Source organism: Patagioenas fasciata, chromosome 3 (assembly GCF_037038585.1).
Source record: "Patagioenas fasciata isolate bPatFas1 chromosome 3, bPatFas1.hap1, whole genome shotgun sequence".
Taxonomy (NCBI): Eukaryota; Metazoa; Chordata; class Aves; order Columbiformes; family Columbidae; genus Patagioenas; species Patagioenas fasciata.
In genome coordinates, this window is record NC_092522.1 from 639213 (window position 1) to 655674 (window position 16462).

General features: G+C 51.9%; 1 protein-coding gene and 2 long non-coding RNA genes across 13 annotated transcripts in view; 2 read left to right on the plus strand and 1 right to left on the minus strand.

The window, feature by feature from the left end:
• Positions 1-16462, plus strand: part of KIZ (kizuna centrosomal protein) — a 110853-nt gene that overhangs the window by 64859 nt on the left and 29532 nt on the right. For 3 of the 8 annotated variants that reach the window (XR_011738037.1, XR_011738038.1, XM_071805580.1), the window contains exons 1-3: positions 10554-10698; positions 14800-14862; positions 15932-16088. The exons of 1 other annotated variant lie outside the window; for it this stretch is intronic. Coding sequence is in view for 5 of the 7 variants with exons in the window: in XM_071805580.1 (XP_071661681.1) it covers positions 10604-10698; positions 14800-14862; positions 15932-16088 (315 nt within the window). In the remaining 2 variants the exon portion in view is untranslated. Of the gene's footprint in view, positions 1-10553; positions 10699-14799; positions 14863-14910; positions 15028-15931; positions 16203-16462 lie in introns of those variants that run through there. 4 more of the 8 variants (XM_071805581.1, XM_071805582.1, XM_071805583.1 and 1 more) reach the window with 4 other exon arrangements.
• On the plus strand, positions 1786-7227 carry LOC139827483 (uncharacterized). 4 transcript variants are annotated; one of them, XR_011738039.1, is made up of 2 exons: positions 1786-3451; positions 5010-7227. It is a non-coding gene; the product is annotated as an uncharacterized lncRNA (long non-coding RNA). The 4 variants fall into 4 exon arrangements; XR_011738040.1 differs by having other exon boundaries at positions 5030-7227; XR_011738041.1 differs by having other exon boundaries at positions 1786-3170.
• On the minus strand, positions 7396-10507 carry LOC139827485 (uncharacterized). Its single transcript, XR_011738044.1, has 2 exons — positions 10438-10507; positions 7396-8396 (listed from the first exon to the last, which is right to left on the minus strand). It is a non-coding gene; the product is annotated as an uncharacterized lncRNA (long non-coding RNA).

Here is a 16462-nt window from a genome sequence, read left to right on the forward strand (position 1 = left end):
CGCTGGCTTATCAAGCCCCAGACATCCGTCCCAATTTGGCACTCGATCCTTTCATTTCTGTTTATGTCACTATTCCTGGATTCCTATTCCTCGAATAAATTTTCTCTTCAAAATGGAGAGAAAAATCAACTTGACCGCAAACACAAAAGTTGCATGGCGATGGAGAGGAGCATTAACCTTCCCTTGTGCCTGAAGAACTCCATAATCTTTCTAAAATCAACTTTTTTATTAATTTCGGAGTGATGCTTACTGCCTGGTGGAAGCGAGTGGCGGTGGCCTCGCCAGGGGAACTCTGCAGCTTCCCACTGGATTTTAATTTACCGATCAGCGCCGGGCGCTCTCGTTGTGGTGCACGGACGCTGAGCCCACTCAGAACTTCCATGTGGTTCTCAATTGCTTTGAGCACTTTTGCCGCGCGTGTGGCATTAACCGGAAAAAGGGATCCTTCTGCACGTTCGATTCAGCCCCGGGAATGCAGGAGCATTCGCTTTCTACACATATTCGCTCATGTTTGTTATGAATAGTAGGTACCAGAAGCAAGGCTGGAAGTACAGGCTGTGCAGAGGAGGAAATCAGTGAGGGCCGTCCGTGCCTGCACAAGGTGATGGTCCCGATGGCACCGCAGAGAGCGGAGCGTTTGGCCCTTACCCTGTAATTATTGTTGTTGGTTGTGCATTACATGTGTGCGTTTAAAAACAAACCACTTGAGTGTGGCGCTGTCCCAGCGGTTGGTTCCTCACCGCCGGCTGTATGTGGTGGAGCTGGAGCTCCGTGTCCCGCTAGCACGGGCGCTGGAGGAGCCGCCGCAGCTCTGTGAGGCTGGATTTCCCCTGGCAGTGAGCGGTGTCGGGCAGGACGCCCTCCTTAGGCCGAGGTTTGGATTTAGCAGAGCAGCTGTCCCCTCCGTGAATCCCAGTGCTGAGGAGCCCACGCCGAGCCCCCCAAGATGTGCGGCCCCCACGCCAACCGCAGAACCGACCCCAGACCCACGGGTGCGGAGCTGGGGGACGCCGGCCCCCCGCGGCCCCTGCACCTCCTCTGCAAGGCTTTGATTAATTACTGCTAATTACTGATTTCACGTACCGTTATTGATGGGGTTTTGTAGCAAGTGGCGGATGCCGTTTCAGAGATTGGGGGGAAACTGTCTGCCTGGGCAGCTAAACCGGGGGACCCCGCTGCCCAGCCCCGAGCGCACGGCACAGACCGCGCCAAGCGCTTCCGAACTGAATAGTCATCGGGCTGGCAGATAATTCAGGAACTATTTGTATGAGCTGTTTATCAAATTATTAACTGCACAGATGTTGTTTGGTTGAAGAGCAGCTGAACCTTCTCTCTGCCAGCCGTGGAGACAAAGGTCTGCAGGAATAATTGGAGATGTGCATGGAATATTAAATTAATTTACTGCTCTTAATTCTTATGCAAATCCTGACCTCTGATAGAGCCTATCAATTACCCTGCATACAGGGAAAAGAAAGGAGAACAGTTTCTTTCTTTTCTTTCCCCCCTCTCCTTTTTTTCCTGTTGTTCTCCAGTTTGGGGTTTTTTTGTTTCTTTTTTTTTTCTTTCTTCCCCCTTTTGAAAGGGGAACTTGGAAATATTTGGGGCAGGAAAAAAGCCATTTGTGGGAGAAGCAAAGGCCCGGGATTATTTAATTGAATGTCCCGGTTGCAGCGGTGTCCCCTGGGAGCCCCGAGGCAGTTTTTAGCAGGGGGGGCCAGGCCGACATAGCTGCACAGCCCGGGCTCGGCTGGGCCGGACTGGGCCCCGCTGCGGGGGTCCCGGGGGTGGAGGGGGCCCCGGGGGGCGCTGGGGAGGGTCCCCGGCGCTGGGAGCGTGGCCGAGCCCGCCGGTAATTACCAGGGAAGAAGAAAGGCAATTTGTTGTCAAGTCTATTGTGAGATCCCAGGTAAAATGAAGTACGATTTAATTGGTCCTCGTTAAAAAGAGCTATTTTTCTAATATGGAGAAAAGGCCTCATCTCGGGCACTTTTTTTAATTGGGGTTGTGTATGCGCTGTTTAGTCAATGTTTAAAAAAGACTCCGGGCCTTATTCTTTCATCATATTTTCTAATAAGGATAAATAAATAGGATGAATAATGCGATCGGTCTATCCCTCGACCTCTGGAAGACCTCAGCAGCGAAATGATGTTTCAAGCTCCTTTCGTCACATCCAATATGCGCTGCCTTTCAGCTCTGCGCAGCGCAAACAAAAGCCATACAACAATATCAATTAATCATGCAGCAGGCAAACAAGGAGATTTATTCCACTACAAATAGCCTCACAGAGAGATGCTGAATGGGCTTGATTAGCATGAGAAAAGAGGAGCAAAACTCCACAGTTCAACAGCTAAAGAGCAATTTGATGGGGCTGGGATTGGGAAATTACTTGATTAGTGTCTGTCGGAGGAGAACACGATTAGGACGCGAGTCCCAGCCCCGGCGGGGGCGGCCTGGCCGGGGGGGAAAAATAAAAGGGGGGGGGGAATCAAAGGATTTTTTCCCTTCTCCCCCCAGCCCGTAAATCCCGGGAAGCGCGGGGAGACTCCGCTCCCCCTCCCCCGCAGCCCGTTCGGGTAATTTCATTTATCCCGCAAATCTAATTAGTAATCCGCGGATGACATTAATACCGATATAATGAAGCCTGTGATGACCAGATTAGCAGGCGCGCACCGAGAGCCTTAAAGGCGCATCGCACCTTGGCACCGCGGGTCCGGCGGAGCGGGGAGACCTGGCTCCCAAATAGAAGAGAGCGGGAAAGCAAGAAAGAAAGAAAGAAAGGGGGGAAATAAAGTGGGACGGGGAGAAAACGACGAACGAACGCCGCTTAGGTCGGGTTTAGCGGCTCCAGCGCCTAGTGAGGGAGCCGGCGCTTGGCTGAGCCGGGCCTATCTTTAGCACCGGCCCGGCCGCCCTCTTCCCGACTTATTCCCATGATATTGTTCGGGAAGGGAGAAGGAGGAGGGGAGGAAAGGAAAGGGGAAAAAAAAAAAAAAAAGAAAAAAGAGAAGGAGCCAGAGCCAAAAGACTCACTCTGCAATTTATTCCAATGGGTGGCTTTTAAGAAGCTGGCAATTTGAGACGGCTGGGTGTTATTTAGTGCAATATGAAATCAAATGATCCTATTTCTCAAATAACAGTGTCTGGGAGGAGAAAGTGAATGCTCTGAAAAGGTAATTGTCTCCTGATGATATTTCCATTACACCCCAGTCCCGGCCTAAGCGCTGCCGGCGCCGGGCTGGGCTCGGCCAGGACGAGGATGAGGAGGGAGGAAGGACGGGCGGGGGGGCCGGGGCCGGGCGGGGGGCGCACCCCGCACTGACACCCCGCGGCCTTGGCGGAACATCCTCGCTCTTTGCCGTGGAGATTTCCCCTCGGCGGAGCGGCGGGGCAGCCGGGGAGGGCACCGGGACCTGCCCTGCGGTGCCACCGGCCCCGCCGCGGCGGAGCCCAGGTAAGGAGCGCGGAGGGGGGACAAGCGGACCCGTTCTCTATCGTTTCCCCGCGGAAACACAGCCTGTCGGGCGGCACCCCCCGGGGAGCAGCTTTCGGGGTGCTCTGACCCCCGCTGCCCTCGCACCCACCCGAGTTCCGAGCCCCGCAGTCGCGTACAACGCTGCCCCGGTTATCGGTAGTGATTGTCGGTCCCGTGCGGCCGCCGCCGCTGGAAAAGCTGCGGGGATCAGCCGGATCGCCGCAGCGTCCGGAGACGCTCTCCCGGGATGCCGCGGCGCTTTGATTTTGTGAAATACCCTGATTTTTGAACGCGACCGAGCGTCCCTTTCGCTGGCTGCTGTGTGCCCGCGGTAACATCGGCTGAGTTCGGTCACTCGGGGGAAAAGACCGGGGGAAAATAAAGAAAATAAAAAGAGAGAAAGGAAGGAAGGCGGGGAGCAGGAGGAAGAGGCAGAGCGAGCGCGACCTACCTGAGTCCGGCCCGGCGGGCGCCGCTCCCGCTCCGGGGCGCCCGCCAATGCCCGGTGCCCGTCGGTGACCGCTGGTGCCCGGTGCCCGTCGGCGACCGCTGTCCGGTGCCCGCAGCAGCGTCGGGGCCGGTCCGGTCGTGGCTGCCGCACCCCGAGCCTTCGGGAGCCGAGGGGCGAGCGGGGCTTGTGCAGCAGCTCCCGAAAACTCCCTCGGCTCTTTCCCCTTTGTCGCCTTTCGGGTGAAGGAGATTTTGATTTTCCTCCGGTTGCTCGGAGCTGGGGCGGCCGTTGGGTTGCTTGGCTTTGTTTTTTCTTTTTCTCTCCCCCCTCTCTTTTTTCTTTCCGTTTGAGCCCCTCGGTGCGGAGCGGCGAGCCCCGATTTCACCCCGGCCGTGGGCTAATTTAATGGCCGCATAATTGCTGGAAAGGGCCGGGCGGGCTGCGGTGCGTCCCGGGGCACCGCCGGGCGCGGCGGATAAATGCACTTGTGCAAAGGGAGAGAAAAATAAGTGCGAGCAGAGTGTATTAATTGCTCAAAAATAAAGGCTTGCTCGTTAAGTTTACTGGATGGTTGCGGTTGTCTGTGCTGCTCCGGGGGCAGGACTTGCCCTCGGGGTTGTACCCCCGGGGTGACTCGGGGCACGGCTCGGGGACGCTGGGGCCACAGTCGGATGCTCGAGTCTGGTCCCCCCAGGGCACCCCCAGACACCGACCTGCGCCTGGAGAGGTCGGGACCGGGACGGTGCGTGCGGCTGCGAACGGGCAGAACACTGGGGAGCTCTGCTCTCCACACCCCACCTGCTCGCCCCAGTGACATGAGCATTGCTGCCAAAGTCCACCTGGAAACGGTTTTTGAGCGCTATCTAAATGCGCTGTTGGAATATTTTCCATCTATTCTCGAGTCTTTTTGCCAGCTTGTGCCTCAGGTTCCTGTTCAGGTTTAGCACAATTATTTACTGTTGCGTGTACTAGATGGAGTGCAGAGGGCAGGGCCCAGTGATGCTGTGCTCTGAGCACACACAGTTTAATTAATTTAATGGTCTTATGTTTGTTCTCCTGCTTTTCAAATGAACGAACGGTTTATAGGTATTGATCTCTTAATTCAGCGCCAATCTTCTGCCCAGGACAGAGGGGAAAATGCTTAATAAATGACGGAAGAACAGCACGGTGGTTTGGGACGGAAAGTGAAAAATACCGTGTCCACGTGAAACTGGGTTTCAAAGAAACAGAGAATTGGGAGAAAGCCGCGTGTGGTTGTTACCCCAGGTGAGATGTGGCCCTGCTGACAAACAGCCAGCCCCTCCGGCACTCTGTGGGGTCCAGGCGTTCAGCTCTAAACCCCGGGCAGAGGTAAAAATAACAGGGAGACACCAACCAAACGGTGACCAGAAGCCTGTTCGGGTTCACACGTAATTCTAGCTCAGGGCAACGCGTTTATTTTCCACGCGTGCTGCCGCTGCCGCTTTACTGGTTTGCTCACTTTTGTTTTGCAGAGCCACCGATGACTCACAAACATTGGTGCCGAAGGGAAGAGGTGTTTAACAGGGTTTAGCTGTGGAGGTGTGGGGTACGGGGTCTGAAGAGCCCGCCTGTTTGCGGGTGCCCTGGCACGCCTCCCCTCCCCAGCGGTGCCGGTGCCGAGCAGGGCTCGCCCAAGTGCCTCCCTTTGTTTCAAACCCTTGTTGCCTGGAGCACTTGTTGAACCTGCCGACAAGTGCATCAAAGTGGCTGACAATTATGAAATAAACAAATATCGTTTGAGGCATTTTTGAGCAGAATCCAGTAATACATAGATTAGCTTATTGATGTCGTTATCATATTGAATATTATTCATACTTCTGATATTTCTGCTGTGCAGCAGCGTTCGCTGCTCAGTAAACATCATATTATCTCACTATGCAAAAGGCTTCATTAATCAAAACAGACAATAGGCCAGACACTCTCCCTTTGAGTCTGCGGTTTTGGATCTTCCAGGCTTTTTACCTTGTCAAACGCCTCGTCCCTGGCAGCGCAGAGAGCGACTCTTAAAACAGATCGCTCTAAAATGCGCTGCTAAAGGGAAAACGTTAGCTAATTCACTTAAAAGAATTTCCCAGTTATTTTGTATTTTCCCTTTAATTTCTCATGACTTGCAGAGGAAAGAAACTTTTTAAAGTATTTCAGTCAGTGCGTGAGATTAATCCACTCATTTATTAAAATACTAATGAAGGAGGCTGGGAGATCTCTGTCCCTTAGGACAGCAGCAGCAAGCGGTAAGATCGAGAGAGACAGAGTTCAGTGGCCGGAGATGGAGTTCAGTGGCCAGCCCGTGGTTGTGCTGGGGTCAGGGACAGGGAACGGGAGGGCAGCTGGGGACAACGTGGGTGGGGAGCTGGGGATAACATGGCCATGAAGCTGCTGCTGTCCAGAAGGAGGATCCTGGCAGAACCACGGCCCGATGCTGACTGGGTTCGAAGGCCCAGGTGCTGGAGGCGAGGTGGGACGCTGTTGTGGCAGGTGGGTGCAGGATCCCCGCGTGGGCTCTGCAGGCTCCCTGCAGCACGGCACACATCCTGCCGTGGCCTTTGGCTGAGGATCTGTGAGCTCTCTTCTTCCCGCATCCTTTTTGGTTACTGCAGGACGTTCCGTGGTGATGTGAAGTAGCACGGAATTAAACAGGCGGGCGCTGTTTCAGACTGAGCAACAGAACGGAAAGCAGCGGCGGTGCAGGGCGTGGGGATTTCAGAGGAGACGGGAACGGAGCCTTTTGACGGTCTGCTCTGAGTGGTCTCCTTCAAATCCAGCCTCTCATCTCGCATCTCAGGAAACCTAAACTCGGTTCTCATTTCTCCAGGGATGGAGAAACTCAACGCCGTCAATCTCCTCTTTCCTCTTCAGACAACAGCAGACACTCAAGCGGAGACTGGTTAATTCCTCCTGTGTGCATCTCAGCACCAGAAGTGACTGAGAGCTTTGGGGGAGCAGAGAGCCGAGCTCTCCCATCATCCCGCCGGGTCCTTGGCCTTGCAGAGCCCGAGGCCGGTCACACTGATCCCTGTGGGCTCGGAGCCTCACGAGCCGCGTAGGACACGCGAGGAGCCCTTGGAGGTGGCCGGGGAGGAGGGACAGTCCTGGCAAATGGCCGTAACCATGGCTCTGCTGCTGCTCACCCGCAACACGGGCTGGAAACAGCGGCCTGTCTGAATTCTCCAGGATTCGTTCAAAACCCATTGACAGCGGCATTGCTAGAGACTTCTCAATTATGTCAGCAGGCTTTGGATAAGGCCCTTACATCCTTAATAAACATTGTATAGTTTTAAACGCTGTCATCTTGTTCTGAAGTTTTTATTTAATCAGCCCCTGTCGCTGGGGTCCGTGTTAACACGTTCTTGCTGCAGGAGCTCATTTCACCTGTCCTGGCGACAGCAAAAGCCACTTTCTCCTGTAAGACAATGTATTTTCTATTTATGCATCAGAAATGAGTAATAATAGGTTTCAAGGAACTGTAACATTTAATAAAAGCGTTTTATTACATTTAAATTTATTAAAATTTAAACATTAAATTCAACATGTTAATTACTATTTCCATGCATTGACACTGACAGTTGGAAATGGATCCACACAACTGCTCTGCTGAGATATGTTCACTGGTGTTATTTGTTCTTTGATTACTAATGTATTATTAGTGCTTTTCATTCGGGGCTTGATTCATTAACAAAAAGACTTATATGGGCATTATGTAAATTTTTTTATGTCCTTTACATAGCTACCAGGGAATGTATTATGAATCTAATTGGAGGGGGGGGAAGAGAGGAAAGAAAATGCATTGGGTTCTGTCCTGACCTGAGGGCGAGCTCTGGTTAAACGTGCGGTCGCTCTCAGAAATCAAATAAGCGCAGAGAGGAAAAGCCTTTTCAGTCCAGCTCTGCAGATCTCCTCCCAGAGACAGCCGGCGCCGGCCCGGCCCCTGCTTGGCACCAGCAGCAGGGTGGTGGTGGTGAAACGCGGGGGTCCCGCGCCCCCTCTGCTCCCGCGCCACGTCGGAGCTGCCGCTGCTTGCCCCTTTGTGCTCCATCAGCCATTTCCCCGCAGTGCTCTCCGAGTCGTGATTCGCTTCGTTCCAATCCAGACGTGCTCGAGCAATCTTTGTATTTCTCACGTGAAGTAAGATCAGAGAGGGCCCTGGATCTGTGGATGCTCGTCCCTGTCATTAGGGCAGCAGCGCGGGGGTTGTGCGGAGGCCACAACGCCCGACTCGAGGACACCGACCGCTTCTCTTTCTGTGAAGAGTTTCCCGTCTCTCAGGGACCCTCCCGCGGTGTCACCCCCTCTGACAGGTCCTTTTTCACTTCTCTTTCTCTCATCCCGTTTTCCCCCGCAGGTGAGCGCCCTGTGCCCTGATGCTCCTCGCAAGGAGGCGAATCCTGCACCTCCTAGGATGCTGCCACATCTCCAGAGCGAAGCAGCGTGCTAAACGCACACTTGGTTTCCTCCCTAAATTAAAAAGAGGGCAAAGCTGTTAAGATTAGTGCACATCAATCCCTGTGTTTGAATCAAGAGATACTTTTGTTTGGCAGCTATTGGGGAAAAAAACCCATAATTTCATTCAAAGCATATTTAACAAGACAGAAGGAGACAGATTTCTTTGACAGTTTTACTGCTCTTATCAGATTACATTAAAATTAAATTAATCTAAAAGAAGTGTTAAGTACTGCAGGGAGAACACAAGCAGCACACTCCTCTTTGTGTGCTTTCAGGGAGGGGGTGCGATGTTCATTTTCGGGGATGTCGGCAGGAAGACACGGAGCAGGGCAGGGGTGCTGAGCCCCAGCTCCTCCTGCAACCAGGGACACCCCCAGCTGCTCCTCCGTGTCCCCAGGTGAGCAAAACCAGGAGGGCTGGAGAGATCCACTAAGGAAATAAACTGCGGGACCCCAGGGGTCTCCCCTCCCTTGCAACCGGGAGGTCGCCCTTTGGGAGCGAGGGTTCCCAGTATGTACAGGTGATATATGCTGGTAACTCCACGTAGCACCCAGAGCGCTTGGGAGCTCTGATATTATGTTAGTAAGCACAAATACTTTTGAAAGCAGTTCAGTCTTCCAGAACCAAAGCTGGTGTGCCGCCGGTGCCGGCTTAAGCAAGCCAGATTCTTCGCCTGTTTTGAAAAATAACAAAATTGTACTGTATGGAAGTGTTTTCTTGTTGGAGCGCCATGCAGCATTTGACCGTTTTCTGCGCTGACAACCAGCGGTGCGTTCAGAACACACGCCAGCCCCACAGAGCGCGTTCATGGCTGGCATTCCGAAATAACGCGTTTTAGTGTCTCACCTCAAGTGTCAAAGGGGAGACTGTTTATTTTGACGTAGATATCAGCAACGAGAGCTGCTATGAGGGACCTTCTCGGAGATTAAAAAGGTAATTTAACTATGAAGCACCCATGAAAACCTTTTAGTCTGCCTCGTGGCTGAGCAGAACGTGGTGCTGACACAAGGCTCCAGACAAGTGTGAGCACCATGAGTGGCTCCCACGGAGGGCAGGGGCTCATGTGTGCAGCCGAGCTGCCAGAACTCCGTCGTTTCCAAAGGACAGGTGTGCTGTGCTGGGCCTGAGTGGCAAAGTCAGGACCTGGGTAAGAAACGCCCAGCTTTGGAAACGTGGAGGAGCTCAGAGCCTGGTTTCGCCCGCCAGTTCCTCTGGGAGCTGAGCTCGCTGCCATGGAGCTCACAACGCGTCTTTGATGCAGTGAACAGAAGAGAAAGAACGGTACAGCTTTCATTACGAGTGTTTTATGTGAAACCAGTGGCGGAACGCTCCCAAACCTGCAGACCCCTTCCCAATGTTAATCCCTGAACAGGTGAGCTCTCACGAGCCTTCATCAGCTGTTTTCAGGGGAGCAGTGATGGCCTTCAAGTGACAGCAGCTAATTGTGTCCTGATTGCTGCTCTAATTACGCCTGCGCGATTCACAGCTACGTGCAGTTTTGTCTATCGATGCCGCGTTTCTCCTCCCGAAGTTCAAACACTCTCGTGGTTATTTGAACTGTCATTTATTGCGGCCTGGGCTCTAAGTGCTAATTTGGCGGCTTCCTTTCAAAGGGATCCAGGTTTTTCTCTGGAAATGGAAAAGCCTGGTTCTGTTTGCACTTTGTTTGCGGGGCCGTTCCGCCGGTGGTGTCGTTGGGGACATCAGCCAGCTCTGCCCACCCACCGTCGGTTCACAGGAACCGGGGACTTAATTGATTTGGTTTCTGTACAAATGGAAATACGACATTTGCATTTTCTGGTTATTATTTTCCTGGCAAACACTGCACAATGACCTCAGTTAAGCAGGCTGTTAGAGCGGACCCTGTTCCCATAGCAGGGTGGCCAGTGATTGTTTTTGGAATTAACATCCCAGCACCTCACTAAGTCCCCTCTTTTCCAGAGACACGGAGATTAATCAGCGCCTCGCCCTGGGCTAGGGAGCAGGCCGGGCCCAGCTGCGCCCAGCACGGCTCTGCAGCCCCCGCTCCCCCGCTGTGGCCGTGTGTACGTACAGATCTGTAGGAGCATACATATAGCGCTGGTGGTCCTTTAGGCCCAGCCCGGCCCCGCCGCGTCCCCATGGCAACGCGGGGAACTTCCGGGGCGGAGCTTCCGGGGCGGGCGTGGCGCGGTGCAGGGCGGGAGGCGTCGCTCTGGTCACCGCGGTAAACAGGCGGCATGAGCGGGCCCGGACCGGCCCCCGGCGCCGCGGCCAAGGGCTCCTGCGGGCCAGGACTGTCCCCCGACACCATCCGGCGCCACCTCCGCCACAGGTGAGACACCGAGCGGCCCGGCCGCCAGGCCCCCGCGGGCCTCGCCCCCTCACCCCGGCCGTCTCTGGGGCCCTGAGAGCCGCGGCCCCGCGTCCCGTCCTGAGGGGCGGCCCCGGGTCTCTGCCCCGGGCAGGGGGAGCGGAGTGGGGTTCCCGGGTGCAGCCGGGGGCTCCCAGGGGATCCGGACAGGGCCCTCCTGATACCCTGCTTTGTCCCGTCCATGCCTGGGTGTGTGTGAATGTTTAACTGCCGCGTTTTCAGTCACCGTGCCCTGTGAATTCTGTGTTGGCGTTTCGGGTCACTCCTGACCTGGGACTGCTCCTGAAGCACTTCTGGCAGTGTTTACAAAATTGCTTGTCACTTTAAGCAGACGGTTGGTATTTCAGAGCTGGCCAGCTGATGAATGGGCCTATACAGGTGTCTCTCCTTTAAACCTTAGGAAGTTAACGTGGCTGTTTCAGTGTCTGGTGCCTCAGGGAGATCTGATTTCAGGAAGAAGGCGAGTCATGCCGGGAGTTTGGGAGGGGGCTCTGGCCCGGGGAGCAGCCCCGGCAGCTCCTCTGCAGCTGTGCACAGTTAGGGATGCTCCCAGCTTGTGGAATTGTGTCCATTAGCACTTATTTTTCTGGCCAGGGAAGGTCTCTGGAGGTCATGGATGCTATGCTGCTATGAAGCTGCATTTTCGGCAGTGCCTGTTATCTCTCTAGCACAGAATACTTTGTTTTCTGGGTCTCATGCTGGCACCTCAGACACCCCGTGTAGCAGAAATAATAACAGCGCGGCCTTGGGCTGTTACAAAAATGCTGTGTATATTTTCACTAATATCCTCCTCTGGTCTGGAAGACCACCGGCAAACAAAGCAGGAATACCTTGCTGTTTAAATGACTGGGCAAGAATATACAAAGTATGCTTTTGTTGTGTAGAAATTATTAAAGATCTGGGCCCCAGGTAGGGAGGGCACTTTGTCTAAATTGTGGTGTTAGAAGACGGAGAGGGCAGGTTAAAATCTGAGTGTTCCAGACTGCGCACTGCGTTAAACTGAGAGCTGGTGTGCAGGTGCTGTGGGTGCAGGTGCCTCCTGAGAGCCTCAGGCTGCACTTGTACTTGAGCAAACAATGAGCCACGACTCCTAAGCCCTATGTGCCGGAGCTTGAACGTGGTGGAGGAAGCTGCTGCTTGGTTGTGTCCCCATCTGACTCGTGGGGAGCTAGGGGTGAGTTCTCATGAAGGTTTCTTTTCCACCTGTTCTCGTAAGTCTGTTTTTTCTTCAAATACTGAAACTCTGAAGTGCTTGAGAAATTAGCTGCCAGATATGAAGCTCCTGATGAACAGCCAGCATGGACTGCCTTGAGACTTGTGCAAAAAACCCTGTAACTCTACCTTAAATTACACATTTAACTTCATTGGCCGTATTCTGTTTCCTGATGCTGGTGCTTTGCCCAATCTGAATCTAAAAGTTACTGCATGCATAGGTCTCTGTACAGAGGTGAGTGGTATCTCTGCTGTGTGCAGAATTATGAAGAATTAGGTCTGAAGTGTCTAATAAGTGAAATGGGGCAGAGAGTTTGCCTTGTGTGCTTTCTACAGGCCTGACCGTGTTGTGGTTGCTCGGCACTTACTCTTCAGGGGCGGCTGGTGAGAAGGGCAGGGTTGGAGCGCTGTGGGCGATGACGATGACGTAAATAAATTATGTAGTTAAGTGCTGTACTTAACACTGGGACTAACTTTGCAATTAGCCTGGCTTTTCAGGGAGGCCAGCAACTTCACGCTAAGGGTGGTTTGCACTAAATGTGTACAAATATTGAGATGTCTTGAGCAGTGAATGCAAACCAGGTAGGGTGACGGTCCCAGAAATACCCGCTGGTACCAGTGGCGTGTAGAAGATGGTGCTGAACAGGCCCCTCTAACCCAGGGGACCCAGCACCGTCGCCTGAGGCTCCTCCAGTAGCCTCTGCCCAGGCTCCAGGATAGGGAGGTGGATCCAGCTCAGCGCTCAACAGTTGATTTAATGTCAGACTGGTGTAGAAAAACAACGGTAAAAATAACGTTTCTTACTTGTATGGGAAGATTGCATTGTGCCCAAGTGTTGCGCAATTTGCTATGTACTTATCTCAACAGGGTGTCGTGACAGGAGTGCCGCTGTTCCCGCATTATGGATGCGGAGCTGAAGCACAAAGAGAGCTGGTATCTCAGAAAATACTGAGGCTTCTTAGTCCTGCTGGTTTAAATGGGAGGTGAGGGATCAAATACCACTGCGGATCGATGCCTGGTGAAATGCCAGAGATTAGAGAGAGCTTGTGGCTGACCAGGGAATTTAATTCTGCTCTCAAATCCCAAACTAACACTTTCTCTGTAGACTGAAGATTCAGGGTTGTTTGAAAATGAGCCACCTGGATCCTTGAAAAGTTCTGAAGTGTGCTATTTTTACCTGTGTAAGAAAAAATTGATAACTGGCTGTTTGCACCATTTTAACCTAATGCGAAACGGATAAAATTTACAGGCCAAGCACTTTGGTTTTTCACGTAAAAAAGGTGGTGTTGGTGCAGTGGGGCAGCCAGAATGATCCCTGTGGGGCTTCAAGCTGCACTGCTGGTGCTGACACGAGGGGACTGCTGGAACCGGCAGAACCTGGGCGAGCAGAGCTACGCCTGAGGCCTCCATCCCCTCGAGCTCAGCGCTTGCATGGAGCCGTGTCGCAGAACACCGCAAGCTGTGCGGTGACCGTCTTGGGCATCCATAAGGATGACACCCAGGCGCTGAGAGGCTCTGACCTGATGTTTTGATGCTGCTGTGTCTTGCCTTGAGAAGAGCTTGCTTATATATTCACATGCTGCCTGAATAGCTGTAGTGCGGACTAATGAACGGGCCACCGAAAAACCCCGCTGGCGGAGAGGGAACGATCTTCAGGAGCTGAGGAGCGTGATGTGCGACCCATGGTACTGGGGAACGGGAAATAGGGTGGGAGCCAATGGCTGTTTGCATCCGTCGGCTTTTACGTCCATCAGGATATCAGTGTTCTTCATTGAGTCATGAAAATTACTTCTAGAAGTGTAAAAACAAGATCTTGAAATCTGCTTTTGCTTAGCTGTCCATCATGTAAAAGGAAATTGAAAGGATGAGATCCCAGATGAAGCGTGGCTTTTAAATTGCATACATGACATGAAAACCTAATCTTGTTTCAGCCGGTGGCAGATCAGATGGTGAAATGGAAGCCTTGATCTGCCGGGCTGAGCAGCAGAAAGGGTTTCCGTGCTCTGCTCTGTGCGGGCAGCTGGGAGGAGCTGGGGGTGTGTGGGGCGACGTGGACATGTTTGTGGGGAGCGCACGCATCCCCAGATAAGCGTCCCTGGCCACATGGGTGCGTGTGGTCTCGGGTGTGCCCATATCACTCACGTGTGCAGCCTGTCTGGCTAATAACAATTTCAGATGAGTTTTTAATAAGCATCTGGGGGTACTTGCGTTGATTGTTGCAATGTTTGTAATGGGAATCTACTGGAAGCCTCTGCCTTATCAACTGATTGTTGTTGTTATTGCTTATCTTCGGATGCCATTTGTTATTATTCAATAACATCAACCTTACTCGTTTCTCATCCTGAAAACACATTCTCTTTGCAGGTGAGGGGTGGCGTTTGTTCTGATCAGCCCCGTGGGCCTGTCCCCTTGCATTGCTTTGGGCAGATACGCGTGGCCTCGTGGAGTTTTCACCACTCCAACTACTTTTGTTGATTACTCTTCTTTGCTCTCCTTTGGCGAGTTCTGGCAGGCAGTGCTTGCACATCTGCAGAGGTACTTGGCTTTAATGCCACATTGCAAAGTGGCTATTTCGGTGAGTCTTGTGTGGATATAGACACATCAAGCATCTTCTCCCTTTGCAGGAGCCCAGCTCTCGTTCCAGTGAGAAGCAAAAGCTTTGAGGGTTGCGTGGTTTTATTGGTGTTGTGGTTTGGTTTTTGGTGGTGAGCTTGGCTGGCAGGTCGGTCTGTAAGGCTACCGGTCTAGCAAAAGCATGCTCTCTGCTCTGAAGAGGTTGTGCTTGTACCATGCTCTATTTTAAACTGTGAAATAGTCCTATCTTACTGTATGTTGTTTGTTCTCTTCCAGTGAAGCCAAAAGGCTGGAATTAGAACGAAAGCTGATGGGATACATACAGTCTGATGCCTACCAGTAAGCTTGCTTAAAAGTTATTTTATCTCCATTACAAAGACTTGGGTATCTGGAATGCTTCTGGAATGTTATCTTGAAGTTTTTTTAGAACGATACATTTAAATTCATATGCTAAGTATAAGATTCCTGTCTCTAAGATATGGATGAAATAACTTCAGCAATAAGGTAACTACCTTCTTCTGTTGATACTGAAATTTTATTTTAGTAGTTGATAATAATTAGTAATAGTAGTAGTTAATAATAACTAACATGCAGGTTAGTTTTATGCAACTTTTACAAAATCACTGTAGCGTAGTTTGTGCTGGAAAGTCCAGGGGTCATAGTCTGCTGGTTTTGGGAACTGCTAGAGGATGTTCTAGATTGTGGTCCTGCTCCTCGGACAGCTCCTGCGTCATCTATTTAATGTAAATTGCCTATCTAGTCTGCACCAAAAAAACCCAAAACAAAATAAAACACCAACAACTGAAAAAAACCCCAGCCAAACAACAAAACACTGCCAAACCTAAACAACCAGGTGAGAAAAGAGGTCTGGCTGGGAGCGCATCTGGTTTGGGGTGGGTGAGAACTGGTTTAGATGGATTTTCAGCTGGATTACTCTTGGCCTAATTTGCCGTGTGGCCACACAACAGACAGTGTTGGCCCAAAAGAGGCTTGGAGCACGGTGCCTCTTTGGGTGGGAGTGTGGATTTGGGGTGGCTTAAAGGGGTGGTGAAACCGCAGCCTTCATGGCAGCTCGTGTGACTGTCAGAGCACGTTCTTCTAAACGCCGTTATCATTTGATTTAATATGATAGAGTGACTAAAACATAATCCATTTCAAACAAGTTTGCAGGAGTTTTTTAACGTGCTTATCCTTAGCGTATCAGCCCCTGGTTTAATTCTGCAGGTCCACATCCTGTCACCTGTCCGGGGAGCTTTGGGTGCTGGTGCAGAGGAGCGTCTGCTCCTTTGGGGCTGGGGGCAGCTCCTGCGTGAGCGTCGGTCTGTGCGTGCCTGAAGAAAAGCTGTTGTCGTACGTGGGTTTGCTTTAGTTTCAAACTCTTTAAGTACAGTGTATTTTTCCCCTGTAGAATTAAAATGAAACGCATGAAGCTGGAAAAATACTTGAAAGAAATAGAGGAACGACAAAAAAGAGCTCGTGTGCGAAACCAGGCCCTCTTAAAGGAATTCGATGAGTTTGAAGCTCATTTGAAAACTTCGAGTTCGGAGATGAATCAGAAGATGGAAGTAACTTTCTATAAGCCTTAATATATTAGTGCTTACTGTTGTTTCCAGGTTGCTAAATTGGTTTTGCCCGAGTATTATGCACATCAAGAATTCAGATAGCGGTGAAACCCCATGGTATGTTTTGGGGTGCTTAAAGCAGTAGTGGGTGGGAATTTGAGATGAGCCGGGACTCTGGTCGCTGTGGTGCAGCCGCAGAGGTGGCAGCACTGCACACAGCTCCCATTGGGATGTTCCTGTGCCGTCCCTTTTAGTTTTACCAGGTTAGACGGGTATTTCGGAGCTGTTGGACGCAACGCTGATGCCGTGTCCTCCATGTTACATTTAGGAAAAGCCCCCTTGTTGTGGATTGTGTGATCATTTAATCTGTTATGGGA